This window comes from Silurus meridionalis, chromosome 5, assembly GCF_014805685.1.
Source record: "Silurus meridionalis isolate SWU-2019-XX chromosome 5, ASM1480568v1, whole genome shotgun sequence".
In the NCBI taxonomy this organism is placed as follows: domain Eukaryota; kingdom Metazoa; phylum Chordata; class Actinopteri; order Siluriformes; family Siluridae; genus Silurus; species Silurus meridionalis.
The window spans coordinates 26,065,378-26,089,066 of record NC_060888.1 but is presented as its reverse complement, the minus strand read 5'-3'; the positions used below and the strand labels follow the sequence as shown (position 1 = coordinate 26,089,066).

The following is a 23,689-nucleotide window of genomic DNA, read 5'->3' as shown; positions in this document are numbered from 1 at the left end:
AGCCGAGCTGAAGATATTGAGATGTCCGTTGGGAGTGACGAGGATGGACAGGATTAGAAATGAGTTTATTAGAGGGACAGCACATGTAGGACGTTTTGGAGACAAGGTGAGGGAGGTGTGATTGAGATGGTTTGGACATGTGCAGAGGAGGGACATGGGGTATATCAGTAGGAGAATGCTGAGGATGGAGCAACCAGGAAGGAGGAAAAGAGGAAGACCAAGGAGGAGGTTTATGGATGTGGTGAGGAAAGACATGCAGGTAGTTGGGTTGAAAGAGGCAGATGTAGAGGACAGGGGGGTATGGACACGGATGATCCGCTGTGGCGACCCCTAACGGGAGAAGCTGAAAGAAGAAGAAGATCTGTTGCTGCACCAATGAAATAAAACAGAATTACGGCTCTCTGAGACACAGCACTCGTTCGTCCTGAGGCCTTCACGCGACATCTGGTGTTTATTGCATTCGGTCATGTCGCTACTAAGCTCCATTACACATAATGAATATTTAAACTGCTGGTAATTACACATTAGGTGAATGACTAACACTGAGCTATAATGTAAGAGAAGAACTGCTGACCATTTTCTTTCTTACACACACACACACACACACACACACACACACACACACACACACACACACACACACACACACACACACACACACACACACGGAAAGTAACAAAGAACATTTACTCGTGTTGCTGTAATTGAGCGTTTTATGTTTACTTCTGCTTTTAAAAGTAGTTTTTAAAATCTGCAATTTAACTTTTTTTGAAGTATGTTTTGTTTGAAGTTTTGCACTTAACTACATTTTTAATGGATATTAAATTATATCCGTTACTGAGTAAAAAAATGAATAAATAAAAGTAATGCAAGGGGTGGGGTTGGGATGAGGGGGGATCGCGTCTCAGAAACTACTGATCGATGTGCGGAGAACAAACGCGCTAAAGCCACAAAAAAGAAAGAGGAGACGGACAAGAGAGACGTCAGCGATGCGTCTGAAAGCGAAATGCCGTCGAACCGAAAGCTGTTCGCTGTGAAAGTTGCTCGCTGTCTAAATTCTGAATTCCATATCTGCATTTGAAATTTCTCTCGTCATCATAAACATTGTAGCATTGTGTGACATTGGACTCAAATCAATGAGACATTTTCTACTTTCACTTAAGTCGATTAGCGAATCGCGAATAGCGTTTATTTGTCACAGCACAGTGAAATTTTGTTCTTCGCATATCCCAGCTTGCTTAGAAGCTGGGGACAGAGCGCAGGGTCAGCCATGATACGGCGCCCCTGGAGGGTTAAGGGCCTTGCTCAAGGACCCAAGAGTGGCAGCTTGGCGATACCGGGGCTTGAACCCCCGACCTTCCGATCAGTAACCCAGCGCCTTAACCGCTGGAGCTACCACTCCCCACACATTATTAGACCATTAACTTTACTTGTACTTAAGTAAAATTTCATTGAAGGTCACAATACTTTTTATTACTCTTTCCACCTCTACACATGCATACGCTCCTCTTACCAACGTATTGTTCCACGTCTTTCACAGTGAAGTCTGGGGATGGAAGCTGGAGTCCAAGCCCCTCGTTCTGAGTCACGGCGATGGGGTAACGGAAGCCGTGCCTCTCCAGGTAGCGCTGCGTCACCTGGCTCCCCTGCATCTCCACCAGGACCTCGTCGGCACTGTTCAGGGAGACAAAGTTAAGCACGGTCAAATGTTAAAAGATTAAAATAAAATAATAAATTACAAGACCTTGAATTTTATGTACAAAACAAGAAGAACTCAAAAATAGAAACATACATCAAAAAGGTAAAACAGCTACTGAAGAAAATCTATTTCTGACCTTCCTGTAAACTTAAATCAATTTAGTTCATCTTGGTTATAATGATAATAATAGATCACATTCTCAAATTGAATTGTTTGTTGTTTAAGTTTTAACGCCATGTTAGCGTCAGGGCTATATGTCTATATGCCTATGGCAAGACATTGTCAAATCCATACAATTTTTAATTGCTACATTAGTAATTTCAGCTTTAAGGAGATAAAAAACACAAAACATTCAGATGATACATTATGAAAAATCCTTGTAAACAGGTTTCTGAATAAAAGTATCGCAAAAATTACAATCTAACCACTCAAACTGAGATAAATTGGTGTTTCAACCACCATTGTGAGACAGAACTGTTTATCAGTAGAGGAAGCAAATGTATGTGTCCTTCAGCCTACAAACAGGACAGAAGTTTCTTAAATTTCTCGTTCCTCATGAAATTGTAACAACCCCAATTCCAAAAAAATTTGGGACACTGAAAAAAGAAAAAAAAAAAAAAAAAACAGAATGCAATGATGTGCAAATCTCATAAATCCATCAGTTGTAGATGTAGAGGACAGGGGTTTATGGAGACGGATGATCCGCTGTGGTGACCCCTAATGGGAGCAGCCGAAAGAAGAAGTTCAACAGGGTGGTGGAGCTCGAGAACTTCTACACACTTCCAACCCATGTAAAGCAGATCTTCCTGGAGCTGGCTTTGTGCCCAGAGGCACAGTCATGCTGGAACAGGTTTGGGCCTAGTAGATACCTCCAAAAGACTCTATTTACAATTGTGTGCCTCCAACTTTTGTGGAAACAGTTAGGAGAGGAACCACATTTAACAAAAAATCTATATAAAAAAGTGTCCCAATACTTTTTGTCCGTACAGTTTGCTTGTCCCAGGTTTCCCTTTTCATTGTGCCCAGCTCGTCAAGTTAGATTAGCTTTAATACTCCCAGTAACAGCACTTGATTTGTCATTAAAACAGCTGTTCTGTATTCTTCGAACAGCTGTATTCGCAGTTCTCGAACGCCGTCCTGCGGTGCTCCCTGCGACACCGTCGGCTGAGGGGGTGGGTTTAAAAGGTGTCACATAGACACAGCTTTATTTACATACCTAGCGAAGGTCCTCTCCTGCAGCTGCCGCACAAACACCAGGGTCCCAGCTTGCACGGGCTTGCTGCCGTCGTCCGGCTCCGTGTAGTCGTGTCTGTGGAAGTTCCTCCGCTTCTTCACTACAAAGTCAGAAGGACAGAGAGGTTTTAGTGTCGAAACTAAAACCTTCAATCACACCGACAGCTCACTCCTGCATTATTGCAGCAGTTGTTTTAAAAATACTGTAACAATAAAACGTACAGAAAATGAGGACTTAATGAACGGGATGCGATGCCAATCTTATCTTCAGGTGTCTACAAACTTGTGTTAGTTTTTAAGTTAAATAAAAATAATAAAAACAATTGAATCCTATAAACTCACAAGCTCTTAGTTTGTCATTTCGATCTGTCCGGGGGTTTGAAGAAACACGGCCGAGGATGTTATCGGCGTGCGCTTAAGTGTCAGTGAATTATGAGGGCACTTCAGCGGAGCAGTTCAAAGAGACTGTAAAGCCCTCAACCTTCTTGACCGACGAGGGGTCCGGGCTCAACCCCCCATTTGATTATTACACTGGTTAATTAGCTTAATAATGTCTGCCTCCCAGGGGGGCTGGAAAATCACTGGCGCTTAAATAATAAAAAAAAGGAAATCAATAAAGCAAGAAGGAGGGGGTAGAAGGGGAGAGGAGAAGTGCTGAGAGATGAGGAGAAGAGATGAGAGAAGAGACGAGGTCTTACTCAGGGAGGGTCCGTGCAGAACTTCACAGTTGGGGCAGTGATAAACGTCAATGTCCACCGCATGGTGTTCTTCGACTCGAACGCAGCTGGAACACAAATGGTGAGGTGGTGTGTAAATAAACCCAGCTGAATATAAGACCCGGCGGGTTTCTCACGGATGATCTCTAGTACTGTGTTCCACGTAGCCAAACGTTTTTAAACCGCTATTCATCCACAACACAAAGCTAAATCAGTTACACCTAAAAAGTTCTATTGAGAAACCGAAACTGCTAAAGAGGAATGAATGGGGTTTATTTGAAAAAGTGCCTTCAAACTTCTGTACACTTTTCTGGCCCTGAGATTCAGACTCCCGAAGGCAGCAATCTGATAAACTCGCGTGTTGATGCCAAGCGTAAACGCAGCCCTAGATAACTACAGCTACACTTTTTTTCTGGCCACCAGATTCAGAATCCTAAAGGCAGAAAGTCTCCTCATTATCAACTTTTCTGATTGAGTTGCCTCACCCTCCATGTGTTCTCTGTATTTGCAAATGGAATTAAAAGAGAAAAAAATTAATACTCAAATACTGACATTGCCAGAGCAAGACCTAATTACTGGATTTGGAAATGCGTGCAATCCAATCTTAGCAATCTTGTCAGAAAACCTGCAAATGTTTCCATCTGTCATTCTATATGAGAAACTATGAAATTCCAAATCATCACTGACAGACAGACAGACAAATAGAAAAGCATAAATGGTACAGACATGAAGGAGCAGAGAAAAAAGGAAGGAGAGATACAGATGCACAAAGATAGATGAAGGAGAGAAAGGTAGAGAGGTGTTCGCACCAAGGAGAGAAACATAAGATGATTGAATGATGGAGATAAAAGGAGGTGGTAGAAAAACTGAAATGATGGATGGATGGATAAAGAGGTGAAATGAGAGACGGAGAGAGGAAATGATAGAGAATGAACCGAGACAGTAGAGGGATAGACAGAGCAGAGATGGCAAATGTACACACATCCTACACTCAGTAGAAGTACAGATACTGATGTTCTAAAAGACTGAAGTTCTGACTACACTTTTTTACCCAAAGTTAAAGTAAAGAAAACCTGTTTTAGTGTCGCGCTGGTAACTGGACGCCACGTTATATTAATATATTAATAAAAAACAAATAAAAAAAAAAGTTATCTAACGAATGCTCTCGGTCATGTTTACATCACTGACTCCCTCTGTCTCTTTCACATTGTTCGCTTCGTAAACTAGCCTACGTCTGTGGTTTGGTGGAAGGATAAAGAGATTGTGATGGAGAGACCGTGACAGATAAAAGGAGATATCTGCACTTTTCTGGCCACAAGCTTCAGAATCTTGAAGGGGCAATCTGATTAGCGTTCCCTACAGCCATGTAGTCTGTATTTTCTGTATTTCATATCGTTTTCGGAGCAAGAGCTAATAAACGGGTTGCAAGATTGATGTTCAGGGGCATCCAAAGTTTCAAAATCTTCAAGAGAGCCTTGCTCGGCACAATTAGTAGCAAGAAAAACGTGATTGGCCGTCCTACAGAAAGTTCTTGGACACGTTTATTCACACATTTAATCTTAGCAGAAGATAGAAATCAGAAGACAGTGAAAATTTTATTTTTGGTCAGTTACGAGTGAGCAAAACATTGTTTTATTGTATTTATTCTTTTTTTTTTTACCCAAGCAAATTCCAGATGTCACAGGACCCCAAATAAAAGCCTGCGCCTGCGCCATGCGACTTTTATTAAGCGGTGGACGTCGAAAGACTCCCATGACCTGAAAGTAACTCTGGGCCGCTCGAGCGAGTCTCTAGCTGATTACGGTTACAGACAGCTCCAATCAGCACTCCAGATGTGCAGTTCTATTTGGGTCGCTCTGAGGAGAGGAAGTGCGGGGGTGCAGCCTGTGGCACGGCAGGCTTCAGGGTGAAAAAGCAGCGTCGGAAGGGCGGTGGAGGTGTCCACATCAAAGCACGAGTGTGTGCAAGGGGGATGGTGGTCAGGACAGTGTCTGGTGCCTCACGGGGGCGGAAGAAAAAAAAAATTTAAATCATAAACTCACAGGAATTTCGATATATACTAAGAGAAACAGGCGAATACTTTTTTTTTTATTATGGAAAACAAACACTGGGAGCTACACAGGGAGATAATAAAAAAAAATCTGGCCCTGGCAGAGAGATCGGAAGTGACTGCAACACTCCTACATCCGCATTCCCTTTCGGTCGACTTCCTCCGCCGAGGCACGCCGAGGATTCTGACTTCCAGCCAAATCACTCGCTCCCTGCCTGAGCGTCCTGTTCTGACAAACAAAGAATCATCGGTCTGGTTGTTCTGACGCAACGAGACGAGCGCACGGGATGTGAGTCACTTCGGCGGTTATGTCACTGACCTACTGAGGCGTTTTCGTGCTCCCCAAAAAGAAAAAAAAAACGGGACACTGTGAACCGTAGCGCTAAAAACAGCCTCCGGGATGGAGGACTCGTCAGCAAGTTTTATGGAGAGGATCGAAACACCGGGAAACTTTCCCCTGGTTAAACAATTCTAATTAAAACAAAAGGGACAAAGCAGAACAAGGAAAAGCACTTGCAAAGAAAAGTGAGCATCAAATTCTCTCTCGAGAAAGAGAGACGTCGAGGCCGTCTTGCATCATTGCCGGCGCTACAAAAGCAGAGGCTGGGTGATGCAACAGGCTCGGAAAATGTGTCGCCTGAGCACAAAGGAACCCGCCAGCGACTCGGCAGGAGACAGCGGTAAATCTGAGGTAAAAAAAAAAAAAAAAGGGACATGGAGACAAAGCTAGCGGATTCTACAGGATTGATGGCTGTAACGACAAAAGTAACAGCGTGGCGTTCGATCATGCCACGGCGTGAGGAAACCCGGGGCTGCGATTCGGAAGAAAAACGTTTACCAAAGGGCTCCCGTAGGAAGGCCGTCCTGATAATCCTGTTTCGGTGTTACGGCGTGACGTGCTAAGCCTTGCCTGGTGATTGCATTATCCTGTTATTGCACCGGGATTGCATGTTGCATGCCTTTTTTTTTGTGTACGGTTTATTGGCTGAAAAATGTTAACCAAAAAAAAAAAAAAAATTCCAATTTACATTCTATAGCACTTTTCACAATGGCAGCATTACAGATTATGAGATATATAGAACAAAAACATCAGCCTGGGGCAGCTGTGGTGAGGAAAAAAAACTGCTTTAGATTGTATGAAGAAGAAACCTTGAGAGGAACCAGACTCAAAAAGGGGAACCCATCCTCATGTGGGTGACACCAAGTGTGTAATTGCAAGTCTAATGCGGTTTCTTTCTTTTTTTTTTTTTAATGATTTATAAAACAGAGCGTCTGCTCAGGTCGGGAAAGTTTTGAAAGACTTCCACAGATTAATTAGCCTTCTGAAACGCAACAAAACAACAACAACAAAAAAAAAAAACCAGGAGAACGTTTTTATCATCTCCCCACGGTCTGATAATCTTCAGGTCTGACTGGAGTAACTTGTGAATCGATGGCATTTTTGTAGACATTAAAAAGAAACGAGTCCAGTGAAAGGAAATGAGGGCCTAGAGGTGCTCTAATCAGCAGCCTGGTGCTAGCAGATTACTGGTGTAGATAAAACACACACACACACACACACACACACACACACACACACACACACCAGATCCTTAGGCTTCTTATCCTCAGTTAAGCAAAACAGAAAGCATTTCCACCAATGGCGCTCCTACGATCTATCCAATAGTTTTTCTTGGGTGAGAGAAGAAACGTGTCTCCATAGTGATGACAGATGGAGAGGCAGACTTCTCTGTATATATCAGCCATCTCTCTCCATCTCTCTTTATCTCTCTCCCCATATCTCTCTCGCTGTGAAATTCTTATGAATATATAGGTGCCTCATGGTCTTCACAATAGTGTAGCAATCATGGGTTCAAATCCTGCTCCAAGCCAATCACGGTCCAGAGTTTGGACACATTCCCCGTGTTTCACTTTAGTCAGGAAAAATAAAACAGTTGTCCGTCAAGCATAAGATAAAAATGTATGAACTTCAGGCTACAATTGAGTTGAAACTATTTGTTTCTCTTAGGAATGTCTAGAAAACCACTATGATCGTCACTTGTGCTCTAGTAGTTTTTCGGGGTGTCCATGCTATCCTTTTTTTTTTTTTACATTAAATACGGCTGATGACAGATTTAGATGTTGGACTTTTTATCAGAGGGCCATCAGTTCAAATCCCACCACCATTTAGTTGCCACTGCTGGGCCCTTGAGCAAGGCCCTGATCCTCAAATGCTCAGTCGAATAAATGAGAGAACTGTAAGTGGCTCTGGATGAGGGGCGTCTGCCGGCAAATTAAATTTAATCATAGAATCATAGACAATCAACAGAATACACTCCGGTTTAGACACACCCCAATTTGCTGACAAGGCTGCATTTTTTGCGGCAAAACTGAACAGAACCCACAACAGGACAGAAAATCGTGTGCACCACAGTGACCTTGTTTTCTGATGTAAATACTAGGTCATACTCCAGAGTTGGTCTCTACAACTCTGAACTGTTTGTGACAGATGATGAAGCCAGATTATAAGAACAGTGCTTAAGTGTTTTTGTGGGAGGTGGTTGCTTAGCGGTTAAGGAATCGGACTTTGGATCCGAAGGTCACAAGTTCAGATCCCAGCCACAACAAGCTGTCACTCCTGGGCCCCTGGGCAAGGCCCTCAATCCGTAGCTGCTCAGTTGTATGAATGAGATAACTAGAAGACGCTCTGGATAACGGCGTCTGCCAAATGCTGTAAATGGAAATGCTGGTGTGGAAATTTAGCTACGCCATGCCAATCGCCACAATATGAAAATAATAATAATATATACGAAGTTTGATATTTTGTTACACCCCTGATCATAAGCATATACAGGTGGTCCCTGGGTTATAATGGTTCGACTTTTTCGATCTTACGTTTACGATAGCGCCTCAAATGTCAAAATTGTAAAAATAAACAATTTACAAATTGTAAAAAAAGATTTTTCCATCAAACTAATATTCTCTGATTATGTAATGCATATAAAAGTTAAAAGAGGTACAGTTTCTCCGTTATCACCCCATTAACCTTCCGTGTGGAAACATAGCAAAAGTCTTGTTTGGTGTCCTGAATGATCATTTAAAACACCAGAATCTTTTAAAAACCTTGACAAGAATATTTTGTCTTCGTGCTCTATGTTGAGTCTGGTTTCACTAATAATAAACATACATTTGCATAAAGCATCAATATTTCTCCATGGCCATGTTGATTAGTTTTAAAAAATAGGAAAAGTATTAATTTAAGGTACGTTTAGAACCGCTAAAAATGCGCGATTAAGTTGCGATTAATCAAAATTATTCGATTGACAGCCCTTATAAAAATAAAATAGAAAAATCTAATTAATGCACACACTCTTTTGTTAGATTGATTTAATTGAGTACATACGCATATCGCTAGGCTGTGGTAAAAACGTTGCCGATGGCAGGTCATCGATTTTGCGCAGAACAAAATCCCAGTTTACGCACATGGGCAGTACAAATCACATCGCGCAGTGTCGCAGTCTAGCGATAAGGATATATTCTCAATTTATTCGATATCTTAAAAAAGTGTATTGAATTTATTCGATTTCTTTTATTTTCTATATTTTTTTTAAAACCAAGCAGGCATTTTATTTACAATGTTTACAAATGTTAAAAATAATAAAAAGAACGTTTTAAAAGCTATTTTATATTTTGCAGCTCTTCCCCCCAACTGTACGGAAATTGAACCCGCATCGCGGACCGAGGTACGTAGCGTGAATTATGGGTACCGCTACAACACCCTAGAGTACGGTACCATAAGTTTACATTTGAGCGACGTACAAAATGGCTCTTGTTTCGCTAAATTGTAAAATGTACTGTCATTTATGACATTATCATCAATTTACAGTATGGCCGTGTTTTGATGGTTTTTTAAGTTATGACGGAGTCATCTGAGTCACGTCTCCTAGTAATCCTTAGACATTTTTAACGCCGAATTACGTCAAAATAGGGAATAAAGGCATGAAGTAGAGGTTAGGGGAGACAATACAGGATTTGCACAGAATTTGGAAGAAAAAAAACGGAAGTCGTTTAATCGCCAATGCAATGTGGAATGTCTTGGATTTGGACATATCAGACTGGTCAAGAAAGCATTCATGTATTGTGTGAGAAGGAGAGTAGGAATGAAACCAACAGCTTGTCCAAGTCATCATTGCTGATGGAACGTAAACCAAGCGGTGCCCAAGGTCAGACTCTGTCACTCGAGTCAAACACACAGACCCCTTGTTAAGGAGAGGTGTAAGGTTTCGACCGTCGCCACGAGAGTTTGTGAAACCAGAGTACGAAGCCCCAGCAGAACCTGACAATGGCCTCACAAGCGCATCCATCACGATCTTGTTGGAAAAAAAAAAAGCCACAGACACCAGCTTGATGTATGGCTGCCCCTACGGGCTAAATCCGGCTTTGTCCTCACTGACGTCCCTCAAAAAAAAAAAAAAAAAAGGGGCTCACTCATCAGACGGCTGAAGAGCAGGAAGTGTAAGAGGGCAGAAAAGATAACAGCAGATTTTCTTCTGAGATCCAGACGGCCTGAAACTATTTACATTGCTTGAGTTAATGAGAGGAGGAAGTGCTGCGAAGGAAGCAGACCATCAGTGGCACGGTAGCTGTGGACTTCCTGCTGCAGCCTTCACGCTGTGGGCGAGCGTCGATCATTCCGGGCAGGTTCGACAACGCGGGGTCAAGAGATACATTTCAAACAATGCACACACCACTTCCGGTACAAGAAGTCAGATTTCCTGCCGAGTGAGAATTGTTATAGAACTGGTACGCATTTCTTGCATGGTAACCGTAGCAACTGCAACTCCTTGCTTTTTTTTTCCACTCGTTCGTGGACTTTTTTCCAGCAAAATCACATGTAAGCTGCAACAAAGCGACTGGAGAGCCTTCGTTGTTTTTCAAATGAAAGCTGGTCATTTCTCTGTGACGGTGTGGACATGTCCAGCGACGCAACAACTTTAAGAACTTTTCTTTTTTAATGCAAATACAGAGCAACTCCAGAAACTACCAGTAGTCCATCTTATTTGTGGAATGCCAATTGCTTCACCTGCTGATAAAAGTAACCACTATAAAGGACTTTAGGCAGAGAACCGTGTATTTGATATTCCTCCAAATTAAGCTAAATAGGGACTAAAGGCAGGAAAGTAACGGTTTTGGGGGGAAACAATGGAAACCTGTCTCAGGATTTGCCTAGATTTTGAGAAAAAAAAAAAAAGTCAAGTCAGCACTATTGGTGCTGGTGGGGGAAATAAAACAATGTGTTTGTGTCGTAAGAAAGAAAGGAATTCCAGGTAGCTCACGGGTTACGATTTTTCGATTTTATGATGACAACAGCGATATGAAGAAAATATTAGTTATGGTGGGACGCTGCCAATGTGTACCCATCTCCCGCCTTTCGAGATGCCTTGCTTTTGCCAACTGACAAAGTTCGGAGCGTTCGGAGCGTTTTTAGTGTTACAAAGCCCAAATTTAGCTCTCGTCCCTCTACTATTTATCACCGTCGTTGGACACTGAAATGGAGCGTGTCCGGCTCCGCTTTCGGCTCGTGAACCGGCGCTCGTACATGTGCCCACTGGCACATACATACGTACTGAAAAGAACCAAACAGTTATGGGTTAAGAGCCTTATAACTACAGCTGGATTGGAACTCACGACCTTCTGCGGTCGGATCAAAAGTCCGACTTCATAACCTCTGAGCTCCCACTTCCCTAATGATGCATCTCTTTTTCTATCTCGAGTGCTTGGTTCATCCACGGAAAGAGAATTGTGTTGTTTTTAATTCACATGCACGAGTCTTTACGGTAGTTTTTTTTTGCCCTAATTTAATGAAAATAGGCCGTGCGCATAAAAGCAGGTCAGATGGAGAAGAAAGAAAAAGAGGGATGCGCCATAACTCGATTCTGGGGGCGACGTATGGCGCTATAAAAATTCCGTATAAATCGCATTATCGCGCTCTTCCAGTCAGCGAGGTGCTCCGTATTCATGCCTAATAAACTAAATATTGGGAGATTCACAGTGTTTGGATCATTTGGGGACAGTGATAGATGAGGCTTTGATGGTGCCGCGGGCTGACAAATTCTCTAGCTTCTCCTCCAACACACACACACACACACAAATGATAAAATAATGATATTACGCTTCCATTTCACAATCCTAACCAGGATTACAATCAGGGTTGTAAAGAATATACGAGACATGTTCAAAGCCTAAAGTGTCTGTAAAAGCGACATGGTGCGCACACACACACACACACACACACACACAAAAACACAAAGACAGGTAAAGTCTACACTGAGGTGCTGTAAAGCAGACATTAGACCGAAACCTGAATAACGAGAAGACTCCTAATTCTCTGAGCTCGTCTTCCCTGGAGGCTGAGCGAGTCTGTGAACGCAGTCAGATAACAGCCCGGGTCTCGGCCTCTGGCTAGACAACCTAATCCTGCTATTCGAGACACAAAACCGCTGCCTTAAAGCGATACTCCAAAAGATTTTTTTTCCTAATCTCTATCCGCCTTGTGCACAAGCATTTAACACCAACAGGAATTTTCACACGTGGCCCTGAAACAACAAAGGAGCCTAAAATTTTGCCAAGGCTTGAAATGTGCAACTGTAGAACAAATTTTAAACTACACGTTTTTTAAACATTTTGACGCCACTTGAAATCTCCCAGCAATACATTGCATGAAAAACCTGTTCAAACCTACATACGTAATTCATGCTAACACTATCTATCTATCTCACTAAACCAGGTCAGTTTGTAAAAAAACTAAAATAAATAAATAAAAAAAATGCAATAAAAATTTCACAAATCTTTGGAAAGTCACGTAATCGATGTAACGTCCCCATATTACAACCCCTCAGTCCTGCACAAAGCAGCAATTTTCCATGATTGAAAAAACACTGTTAAAAGGGGCAGAATCTTAGTGAATGAGTAGTTTTTCCAGGTGTTGTGCAAAGAAAAAAAAAAGGTAACATTTCAGTGTGTAATTCATAATAATCAACCATTAATTGCCTTGTGAGACCAGGATGGTATAGTTGGATAAGGATAAAGCTAAATGAACTACAATACATTTAAAATTCATTTAAAATTACATTTAAAAAGGGTCTCACGCATTCCATGTGAACTGGTTTTCGAACAAAAGTTTTGTCTGTCTGAAACAATGTCAGAAGCAAAGCCTGGTGCACTCTTGTCTTCTCGATATGACTCATTTGTGTATGCTGGGTGCCAACCGAAACATCTGCAGAGCTTAATAATCACTTAAGGAAATTACATTTATTTATTTTAAAAGCAATGCCTTCCTTTAAGAGGTGTGGCCTAATCACTTTGAATCTTCGATTTTGACTAAACCCCAGTATGTGTCCCGTTAGGAGGCGGGGCTTAACAACCACTACAAAAACTTCAATTTTTGGCAGACGTGGTCATATAATCCAAATTTTTGTATTTTAAAATTCATTGCGTGTCCCTTTAAGAGGCGTGGCCTACTCACAGACGCCAGGCGGCCCTCTCCACGTGCCCATATTTGCAAAAAAAAAGAAGCATTTAAATGCCCCCCCAGCTGTCAATCAGAAGCCCCGCCCCCTCGGCAGCACGCAGCGCTTCATGGCGGATATTTTTTTTTTTTTTTTTTTTTTAGGTGTGTGTGTTCGCAGAAAACAAATCTCGAACCTGCAGCCGGAGCGCGCGCGACCTTCATCTCTATTAATACTGCAACGGTTTTATTAATTGCAAAACAAACAAACAAACAAATAAACAAAAATCCATCTCCGAGATGGAAATCCAGCGGCTCTTTGTTTCGAAGCCCCGTTTCCGCAGGTTCACCCACAACAACGCCACCATGTGTAGAAGTTCTGGCACAGTGCAAACACTTCACACACACACACACACGTCAAAGGGACATCATCTAATGATAATAATCAACTGTTCTACCATAGAAACATGACATATTTAATAATAATAAAACATAATAACTAAACACGTGGTTTTAGGGATTAAGGTCTGGGGTATGGGGGGGTAAAAAAAAAAGTAAACAATGTTCACCCAAAACAACACCGGAAACGACATGTCACGTGACCCGATAATGACATAACAGGGTTTGGGTTTTCTTCTTCCAACATCTTCAACACACACACACACGCGAAATCATCTCAGCTGTAGAAGGCTCCTATCCTAGCTTCTATCTCCGGCGCGCGCGCACACACACACACACACACACACACACACACACACACACACAGAGAGGAACCCGGCCACATCATCTGCGCTTCTTCTCCCTGATCTTCTTTCTCTTTCTTACCTGCCGTGAAACCAGTCCTTACAGATGTCGCACTCGATCATGAAGCGGTTCACGTCGTACGGCTGCCGGCAGACGCAGTACAGCGGAGCCGCCGCCATCTTCACACCGACACCGCGAGCCTCCGTGCGCCTGCTGGCCGAGCGAGAGCCTCCGAGCCTCCGTGCGCCTGTCCCCTAAACAACGCCGTGTCTGGAGGAGGGAAACACAGCAGTGGGCGGAGACTGGGCGGGGCTTCAGCTTTAATGACGCGGAAGTGGCCTTTAAACAGAAAAAAAGAGAAAAGAAAATTCACGCAGAGAGAGAGAGAGAGAGAGAGAGAGAGAGAGAGAGAGAGAGAGAGACACGCTCTGACGTCATCCGGAGAAAAAAAAAACCTCAACCTCACCAGAAATGTGAACTATAAATAAACAATATTAAATAAATAAATCAATAAATACATTTATAAATAAATACGGAATAAAGAAACATAGATAGATAGATAGATAGATAGATAGATAGATAGATAGATAGATAGATAGATAGATAGATAGATAGATGATAGAAAAATAAAAACAAAAATAAATAATTAGACTAACCAACATGACAGACAGACAGACAGACAGACAGACAGACAGACAGATAGATAGATAGATAGATAGATAGATAGATAGATAGATAGATAGATAGATAGATAGATAGATAGAAAACAGCACAACAGAAATAAAATGCATTACTATTATTAAGTTCACTGATTGGTAAAAAACTGCATGATCAAAAGTATGTGCACTCCTGACCATCACAGCCTTTTGTGTGTTATGGCTGGATTCCCACCTCTGTCCTGTTCTTATGTTCTCCTCGTGCTTTAGAGGCTTTCTCTGTGTATTCCAGTTTCCTTCTCCAGTCCACAACCTCAACCCTCTGTAGAATGGACCTTAATGTGCAAACACTGCTCCTGCATGGTGATAACAACATGACCCACTAAACACCGCTGAAGAAATGGACCTCTAACTGCACCCCAGACTTTATTAACATGTGTGCCTGATCTAAATAATGCTCTTATAGCTGAAAGAACACAAATCCCCACAGCCGCATCTCAGAACCTTGTGAAAGGAGAACATGCAGAAATCGATGAGCAACCTGAGCTCAGGATTGTACTGGGATTGGAATGCTAGGATGAAAATATTACGTAAATAAAATAAATATGATACAGTAAAGTGTATCAGAGTATCAAAGGTGTTATTCATTAGAGCAGATCTGACAGTGGTTCTGGCTGAACGGGTGTGGGTCTCCTGGTTTAAGTGAAGAAGAAAAAATTTAATGCTACTGCATCTAAACACGTCCTTTACAATTGTGTGCCTCCAACGTTGTGGTATCAGTTTGGTGGAGAATCAAACGTCGCTGGAAAAGTCCAGTGTAACAATACTTTTGTCTATAGTATATTGTATATAGTGTATAATACAATTGTTATACAAGGCACTTTTTCACATTGTTGTTGCAGCATGTGCTTATTTCTGATTAATATATAATTACAAACCAATGCCCATGATGATATAAAACTCATTACTGTAGTTAATAATAATTTATAACATATAGACTACAGAAAATGTATCAATTATTCACCTGTTCAGCACTTTGGCTTTCTAGTATTAATAAACAGGAAGTCACCTGAACCAATTAATAAACTCTTATTAACTGTCCAAAAGGACAAAAGTCTTCCTGAAAAACTAAAGATTTGTTTTTTCAGAATCCATCAAGGTGAGTGTGTACATCACTGTAGTAGTCTGGAGGACTTCAGAGTTTTGTTGACATGGCAAAGACTTAAACCTCTTGTCAGGTTCAGGGCTTGAACTGGTGTCGACTGCATGAGAAGCAGGAGCTCTGGCAACCTGCCACAGGGAGAAGTGTGAACCCAAGTGTCGAGATGGACTCGGATACAATAAAAAATCCATAATACTCATATTATTTATAACTCGATAGATAGATAGATAGATAGATAGATAGATAGATAGATAGATAGATAGATAGATAGATAGATAGATAGATAGATAGATTGATTGATTGATTGATTGATTGATAGCCCACAACGGGAGCTGAAGAGGGGCTTGGGAACACTCCGGCGGCATCTGCTGGTAAAAAAGGGAAACTACAAAGAAAAAAAATCCTGTTGCATCTTCATTTCACACTGAATCGTTGTCTACAAAAAATAGTTTGTAGTATAGAATTTCTTTCTTTTCTCTTCGGTCATCTAATGTGGTGCGTATGACAACCTTATATTACTGAAATACAAGCCAGGATAAATACAAGGATTGGACACAAAATGCATGTTTATTAACTTCTTCTTCTTCTTCTTCTTCTTCTTTGGCTTCTCCCATTAGGGGGCGCCACAGCGGATCATCCGTCTCCACACCCCCCTGTCCTCTACATCTACCTCTTTTAAACCAACTACCTGCATGTCTTCCTTCACCACATCCATAAACCTCCTCCGTGATCTTCCTCGTTTCCTCCTTCCTGGTGTCTCCATAGTCAGCATTCTCCTACTGATATACCCCATGTCTCTCCTCTGAACATGTCCGAACCATCTCAATCTCACCTCCCTCACCTTGTTTCCAAAACGTCCTACATACGCTGTCCCTCTAATAAACTCATTTCTAATCCTGTTCATCGTCGTCACTCCCAACGAAAACCTCAACATCTTCAGCTCTGCTACCTCCAGCTCCACCTCCTGTCTTTTACTCAATGCCACTGTCTCTAATCCATACAACATCTCAGATCTCACCACAGTCTTATAAACTTTCCCTTTCACTCTCAGATACTCTTCTATCACAAATCACTCCTGCTATCACTCTTCTCCACCCACTCCACCCTGCCTGCACTCTTTTCTTCACTTCTCTAACACACTCTCCATTACTTTGCACTGTTGACCCCAGGTACCTGAACTCCTCCACCTTCTCCACCTCTTTTCCTGCAACCGCACCCTTCACTGCCCTCCTCTCATTCACACACATGTACTTTGTCTTACTCCTACTGACTTTCATTCCTCTTCTCTCCAGGGTGTACCTCCACCTCTCCAGGCTCTTCTCCACCTGCTCCTAACTCTCACCACAAATCACAATATTATCCACAAACATCATAGTCCATGGAGACTCCTGTCTGATCTCGTCCGTCAACCTGTCCATCACCACTGCAAACAGGAAAGGGCTCAGAGCCTATCCTTGATGCAGTTCCACCTCCACCTTGAACCAGTCTGTCGTTCCTACTGCACACTTCACTGCTGTCACACTGCTCATACATGTCCTGCACCACCCTCACATACTTCTCTGACACACCTGACTTCCTCATACAATACCACAACTCCTCTCTCTACCCTGTCATACGCTTTCTCTTAATCCACAAACACACAATGCAACTCCAACTGTCCTTCTCTATACTTCTCCATCAACATTCTCAAAGCAAATAATGCGTCTGTGGTGCTCTTCCTCGGCACAAAACCATACTGTTGCTCACAGATGGTCACCTCTTCTCTCAGCCTGGCTTCCACTACTTTTTTCCATAATTTAATGGTGTGACTGATCAACTTTAGTCCCCTGTAGTTACTGCAGGTCTGCACATCTCCCTTATTCTTAAAGATCAGTACCAGCACACTCCTTCTCCATTCCTCAGGCATCCTCTCACCTTCCAAAAACCCGTTAAACAATCTGGTTAAAAACTCCACTGCATCTTTCCTAAACATCTCCATGCTTCTACCGGTATGTCATCTGGTCCAACCGACTTTCCACTCTTCATCCTCTTAATTGCTGCTCTCACTCTTCCTCCTTACTAATCCTATCCACTTCCTGCTTCACCATCTCCACATCATCCAACATTCTCTCTCTCTCTCATTTCCCTCGTTCATCAGCTGCTCAAAATACTCCCTCCATCTTCTCAACACACTCTCCTCACTAGTCAACACATTTCATCTCCATCCTGTATTGCTCTAACTGACAACACATCCTTCCCAGCTCGGTCCCTCTGCCTGGCCAATCGGTACAAATCCTTTTCTCCTTCCTTAGTGTTCAACTTCTTATACAGCTCCTCATGTGCCTTTTCCTTGGCTTTCGCCACATCCCTCTTTACCTGCTGCCGCATTTCTTGTACTCCTGCCTACTTTTCACATCACTCTTCTGATCCCAATTCTGTTTTTCCAACCTCTTTCTTCTTATGCTCTCCTGCACTTCCTCATTCCACCACCATGTCTCTTTGTCATCCTTTCTATTTCCAAATGTCACACCAAGAACCTTTCTAGCAGTCTCCCTTATCACTTTTGCAGTAGTTACACAATCATCCAGCACCTCTTCAACACCACCGAGCTCCTGTCTGACCTCTTCCCTCAATCTCACACTACAGTCTTCCTCCTTCAGTTTCCACCATCTTATTCTTCTTTCTGTCTTCACTCTCCTCCTCTTCTTCTTCATCTCCAAAACCATCCTACAGACCACCATCCAATACTGTCTAGCTACACTGTCCCCCGCCAACACCTTACAGTCTCCATTCTCCTTCAGGTTGCATCTCCTACATAGAACATAGTCCACCTGTGTGCACCTTCCTCCACTCTTATACATCAAACTATGATCCCAAGTGTTCACCACTGCCATTTCCATCCTTTTAGCAAAAACTACCACCATCTGCCCTTCCACATTCCTCTCCTTAAAGCCACACCTACCATCACCTCCTCATCACCTCTGTTCCCTTCACCTACATGCCCATTAAAGTCTGCCCCAATCACCAATCTTTCATTCCTAGGTTCACCATCCACCACTTCATCTAACTCACCCCAGAATCTTTCCTTCTCCTCCATCTCACAACCCACTTGTGGAGCATAAGCACTGATGACATTTATCATCACCCCTTCAACTTCCAGCTTCACGTTCATCACCCTATCAGAAACTCTCTTCACCTCCACTACACTCTTACTGTACTCTTCCTTCAGAATCACCCCTACACCATTTCTCTTTCCATCCACACCATGATAGAACAGTTTAAACACCTTCAATGTTCCTGGCCTTACTCCCTTTCCACTTGGTCTCCTGAACACACAACATATCTACCTTTCTCCTCTCCATCATATCAGCTCCCTCTCTCCCTTTACCAGTCATAGTGCCAACATTTAAAGTACCAACCTGAACCTCCACTCTCCTCGACTTCTCCTTTCCCTGCCGTCTCTGTAGATGTCTTCCTCCTCTCCTTTTCCTCCTTCGGCCAACAGTAGCCCAATTTCGGACCCTGTTGGCGGTCATTGTTAACCTGGGCCTCGACCGATCCGGTATGAATTTCTGCTGTCTTTCATGCTTTCATGTCTTTTGCACCTGCTGTTTTTTGCACTGCATTGTGTATGTTTGTATCCCAGTTATAGTTTTACAGTTCTCCTCACACAGTACTGTATAATCAAAGTATACAGTAGGTTTACTGGTCGGCGCTATCTCGGTTTTGTGTCTTGTCTTGTGTTGTCTGTCTGTACTGTTTTTTTGTCTGCACTGTTTGTCTGCATTGTTTACGTAGCTTGTTTTGTGTTGTAGCTCTATGTTGTTTAGTGTAGCACCAGGGTTCTGGAGGAACGTTGTCTCGTTTTTACTGTGTACTGTGTACCACTGTGTATAGTAGAAATGACAATAAAAGCCTCTTGACTTGACTTATGAAAATGCATGTTTATTACAATGTAATAAATTCTTTGTTTGAAAAAGCCACATAATTCTGTCCTGTTGTTATTATTATTATTATTATTATTATTATTATTATTATTATTATTATCACAAATCCCAAAATTTCGAAGCACTTTTCCTTCTAGCCAAAATTTCCACTGACTTCCACTGGATCTTTTGTACAGTTATAACTCCTAAACCTTTCAATTTGTGCAGACAGACAGACAGACAGACAGATAGATAGATAGATAGATAGATAGATAGATAGATAGATAGATAGATAGATAGATAGATAGATAGATAGTTGTTCACTCGGGCTACATTAACCTCATCCTTGTCTTCAGGTTGTATTAATTGTGTAAATGTACTGAAGCAGGCGCTGTTTAGATGCAGACTGTCCTACATCAGGTGCATCTTCTTGGTAAACTTGTCATAATTGTTTATTCCCAATCTGGCAACCCTTTCCATTCAGAGTAAGAGAGCGCTACCTAGTGGGAGTTCCGAGCTCTGCTAGCAGCCAGTGAATTAAAGAAAGAACAAAAAAAAAAAAAAAAAAATAGAAAGGAAAAAAGAAGAAAAGAAAAGTTCACCCAGCCCGAAGACTGAGTGAGGGTTTTTGGGGGCGCCGCCTTGTTTCTCCTCAACCAATCGGAGCAGTGTTTTCACACTTTGTAAACAACATGGTTTTACACACCTTCCACGCTGTTTGCAAAACACTCACGGACGCGTCGCTTCCATCCACCGCACTTCACTTCTCCCAGGTAAGGTGTGCGTTAATCTTCAAACACACACACGCACACGCACACACACACACACACACACACACACACACACCAATGATAGTAGGTAAAACACGCACTCTTCTCACTCATGATCTGGTTCACATCCGGTACCGTAAAAACCATCAAAGTACCGACAAACAACAACAAAAACAAAGGATCAAAAGGACGCACGCGACTGCATGACGTCACAATGCTACAATGTTACAATGTTACCAAAGTTACACATTTCTTATAAGGTGCTTTAAGTAACAGTGTATCGGATTTCTTCTCTTCTTTTTCGGCTCTCCGGTTTGTTCTCTGTTCTTTCTTTAAGCAAACGTATATCTTTTTTATGTCTCTGCTACAAATGACATTTTTTTTCAGTGTATCCACTGTTTCAGGGTGAACACCTGGTTCATGCCTCTGAGTTCAAACAAAAGAAAAAGCTAAAATATGACAAATCAAAGAAACTCGAAATCCAGCGGGAAGACTGTTGCGCAATTGTTTGGCTTTGACGTTGAGATGTTGTGAGTGAACCTTGTTTGAGCTTCACCAAGCTTCTTTCTTTCTTTCAATCCATATAGCTGTAGGAATAATCATGAGTGCGGACAAAATAAAAATATAATTAAATATGTGAGTTATAATATTGTGACAAATTTCTGCACTTTTTTTTTATTTGTTGGGGTTTGAATTAAAGCATTTTATTGAACAAACCAGTCCAGATGGCAACCACACAAGACTATATGGGACTAAACAGCACTACACAAAACTACACAAAACTACACAAGACTACACTGGACTTCACTGGACCACACAGAACTACACAAGATTACACAAGACTAAACAGGACTACACAAGATGACTACACAAGACTACACAAGACTAAACAGGACTACACAAGAAGACTACACAATACTAAACAGGACTACACAAGACGTCTAAACAGGACTACACAATACTAAACAGGACTACACAATACTAAACAGGACTACACAAGAGGACTACACAATACTAAACAGGACTACACAAGAAGTCTAAACAGGACTACACAATACTAAACAGGACTACACAAGAGGACTACACAAGACTAAACAGGACTACACAGGACTAAACAGCACTACACAAGAAGACTAAACAGGACTACACAATACTAAACAGGACTACACAATACTAAACAGGACTACACAAGACTAAACAGGACTACACAAGACTAAACAGGACTACACAAGATTAAACAGGACTATACAAGACTACTTGAAACTAAACAGGACTACACAAGAAGTCTTAACAGGACTACACAAGACTAAACAGGACTACACAAGATTAAACAGGACTACACAAGACTACTTAAGACTAAACAGGACTACACAAGAAGTCTTAACAGGACTACACAATACTAAACTACATAAGACCTCCACATGGCTAACTAAGAACCATACAAGACTACATAAGACCTTCTCAGCCAAAAGACAATAACAATGACTGAAACCTCTCTCACTATCATTATCCGGTGTGAGGTCTTGCGATCTGATATACTGAATGTATGAGGATGGGGTGTGCATGTAAAATGTACATATCACAAAAGTATTGGTCTTTCTTGGTTATGGAGCTGTTGTTGGGAGACCAGGTGAGGTTCTCCAGCCAGGTGAACACTGAGATATTCGGTGCGCTCGATGATTTCAATGATGGAGCCATTGACATTTAGTTACATATGAAACAGGGTTGTAATTGTTTATTACTACAATTGCTAATTATTCTGCAATAACAGCACATTCTGGAGTGCTTTAATTCCCTTTACACTGCAGCAACTTGCCAATGAGTAACTATAGTAATAGTACTGAACCACACATCATGGTGTTATTAAGAAAATGGTTCTCATCCAATGTGTTTTAGTAGCGAACATCGTTCCCTCAACAGCCTCTGTAGTGCCTCGTTTTTTTGGAAGCAAAAAGCACTAAAAACACCAGTTTCTCTTTTCACACGCTAATTTTTTTGCCAAATTGGTACAAATTGGTGTAAAGTTCCGTGAAACACCTTGTAAAAAACTACTAACTGCAAATATGAGCTTTTTTTTCTTGAATACTAGCCAGTGACTGCTTCAGGCAAATTTGTGCAACACGTGACTTGTTATACATGCCAGGTCTTGGCATCGATGGTCTTGTGTGTGCAGAAACCATGTGGCACGATCGGTGAAATCAACCATTTCGGTATTGTGGAGACTTTCAACAAGCCGTTTGAAAGTCCACGATGCAACTTGCACATGCACGACTCTAATAGCGTGCAAAATGTATATCATATGTAAAATTGTATAAAACCACGACTTATTGTTTTTAGCATAAGGTGAGCATGCTCAGTGATTAAACATACTATTTGTGTGTGTGTGTGTGATACTCAGAAACCTCGCTTTTGTTTGTTTTAATAAACATACTTCTCACGTACCTCATGTTTCCTCCATCACGAGGACATGGTATAAAACACAGTAGTGTGCAGTGGTACAGGATGTGTGTTGGTGTGCATGTTGCGTCACTAGTCGCTCGTCTAGACCTGCACGAGGCAGAGAATAAGGCGGAGAAAATCATTTCCTGCCAACACTTTACAGTTAGGAACACGTTGGCTACTTGCATTGCACGTGTTGGTTCTGCCTGCGATGGAGCAGGAATTTAGAAACGTCTGATGGCTGGATGTAGTCTTTGTGGTTGAGTTGATGCATTCTTTCACCTACTGCGGTTTGAGAGGAGACTTCGCCTTTTTAGAAATGACATCCTTAGCATACTGTTTCGACAAACTTTTGTCCCTTTGTGTCCCTTTAAACTTTCACTTGAGTAAAAGTGCAAAAGTTTTTGCCTTCAAATGTACTTAAGTATCCAAAGTACTGATTTATTATAACTATAATGTTCCTATTATAATTTTCATCAAAAGACTCGAATGTGACTCTCAGCACACTGATCTATTAATAGAATGATATTAATGACTCAAACACTGATTGATTTCTATTACAATGATCATAAACTCAAAACCTTCACAAAATGGTGTAAATAAAGTCACATGTGTTGTGTTGAGTTCGAGTCTGGAGTTTCTTCATCATTTATTCTTCTCTAAATGTTCTGCTTGATGTTGAACTGATGCTGAACTGTATGTTGGTGATCAGTAGATACACTGAGCGCCGATCAGAACACGTGTAAAACAGAGCGTGCGCTCGATCCTGATCGGTGACTCGCTGCGTGTTTCACCAGTTATGTTTTTATTCTCATGAATAAAAAGGAAC

At 41.8% G+C, this 23,689-nt stretch overlaps 1 protein-coding gene and 1 long non-coding RNA gene across 2 annotated transcripts in view; one reads left to right on the top strand and one right to left on the bottom strand.

Moving 5' to 3' along the window:
* kdm7ab (lysine (K)-specific demethylase 7Ab) overlaps positions 1–14,331 on the bottom strand; it is a 31,993-nt gene extending 17,662 nt beyond the window's left edge. The window contains 4 exon segments of the mRNA XM_046849443.1: positions 1,514–1,674; positions 2,916–3,033; positions 3,631–3,716; positions 14,010–14,331. Coding sequence (XP_046705399.1) covers positions 1,514–1,674; positions 2,916–3,033; positions 3,631–3,716; positions 14,010–14,107 — 463 coding nt within the window. The 5' untranslated portion in view covers positions 14,108–14,331.
* LOC124385936 lies at positions 5,207–10,903 on the top strand. Its single transcript, XR_006925825.1, has 2 exons — positions 5,207–6,611; positions 9,374–10,903. It is a non-coding gene; the product is annotated as an uncharacterized LOC124385936 (long non-coding RNA).
* Positions 14,332–23,689: the final 9,358 nt, after the last annotated feature.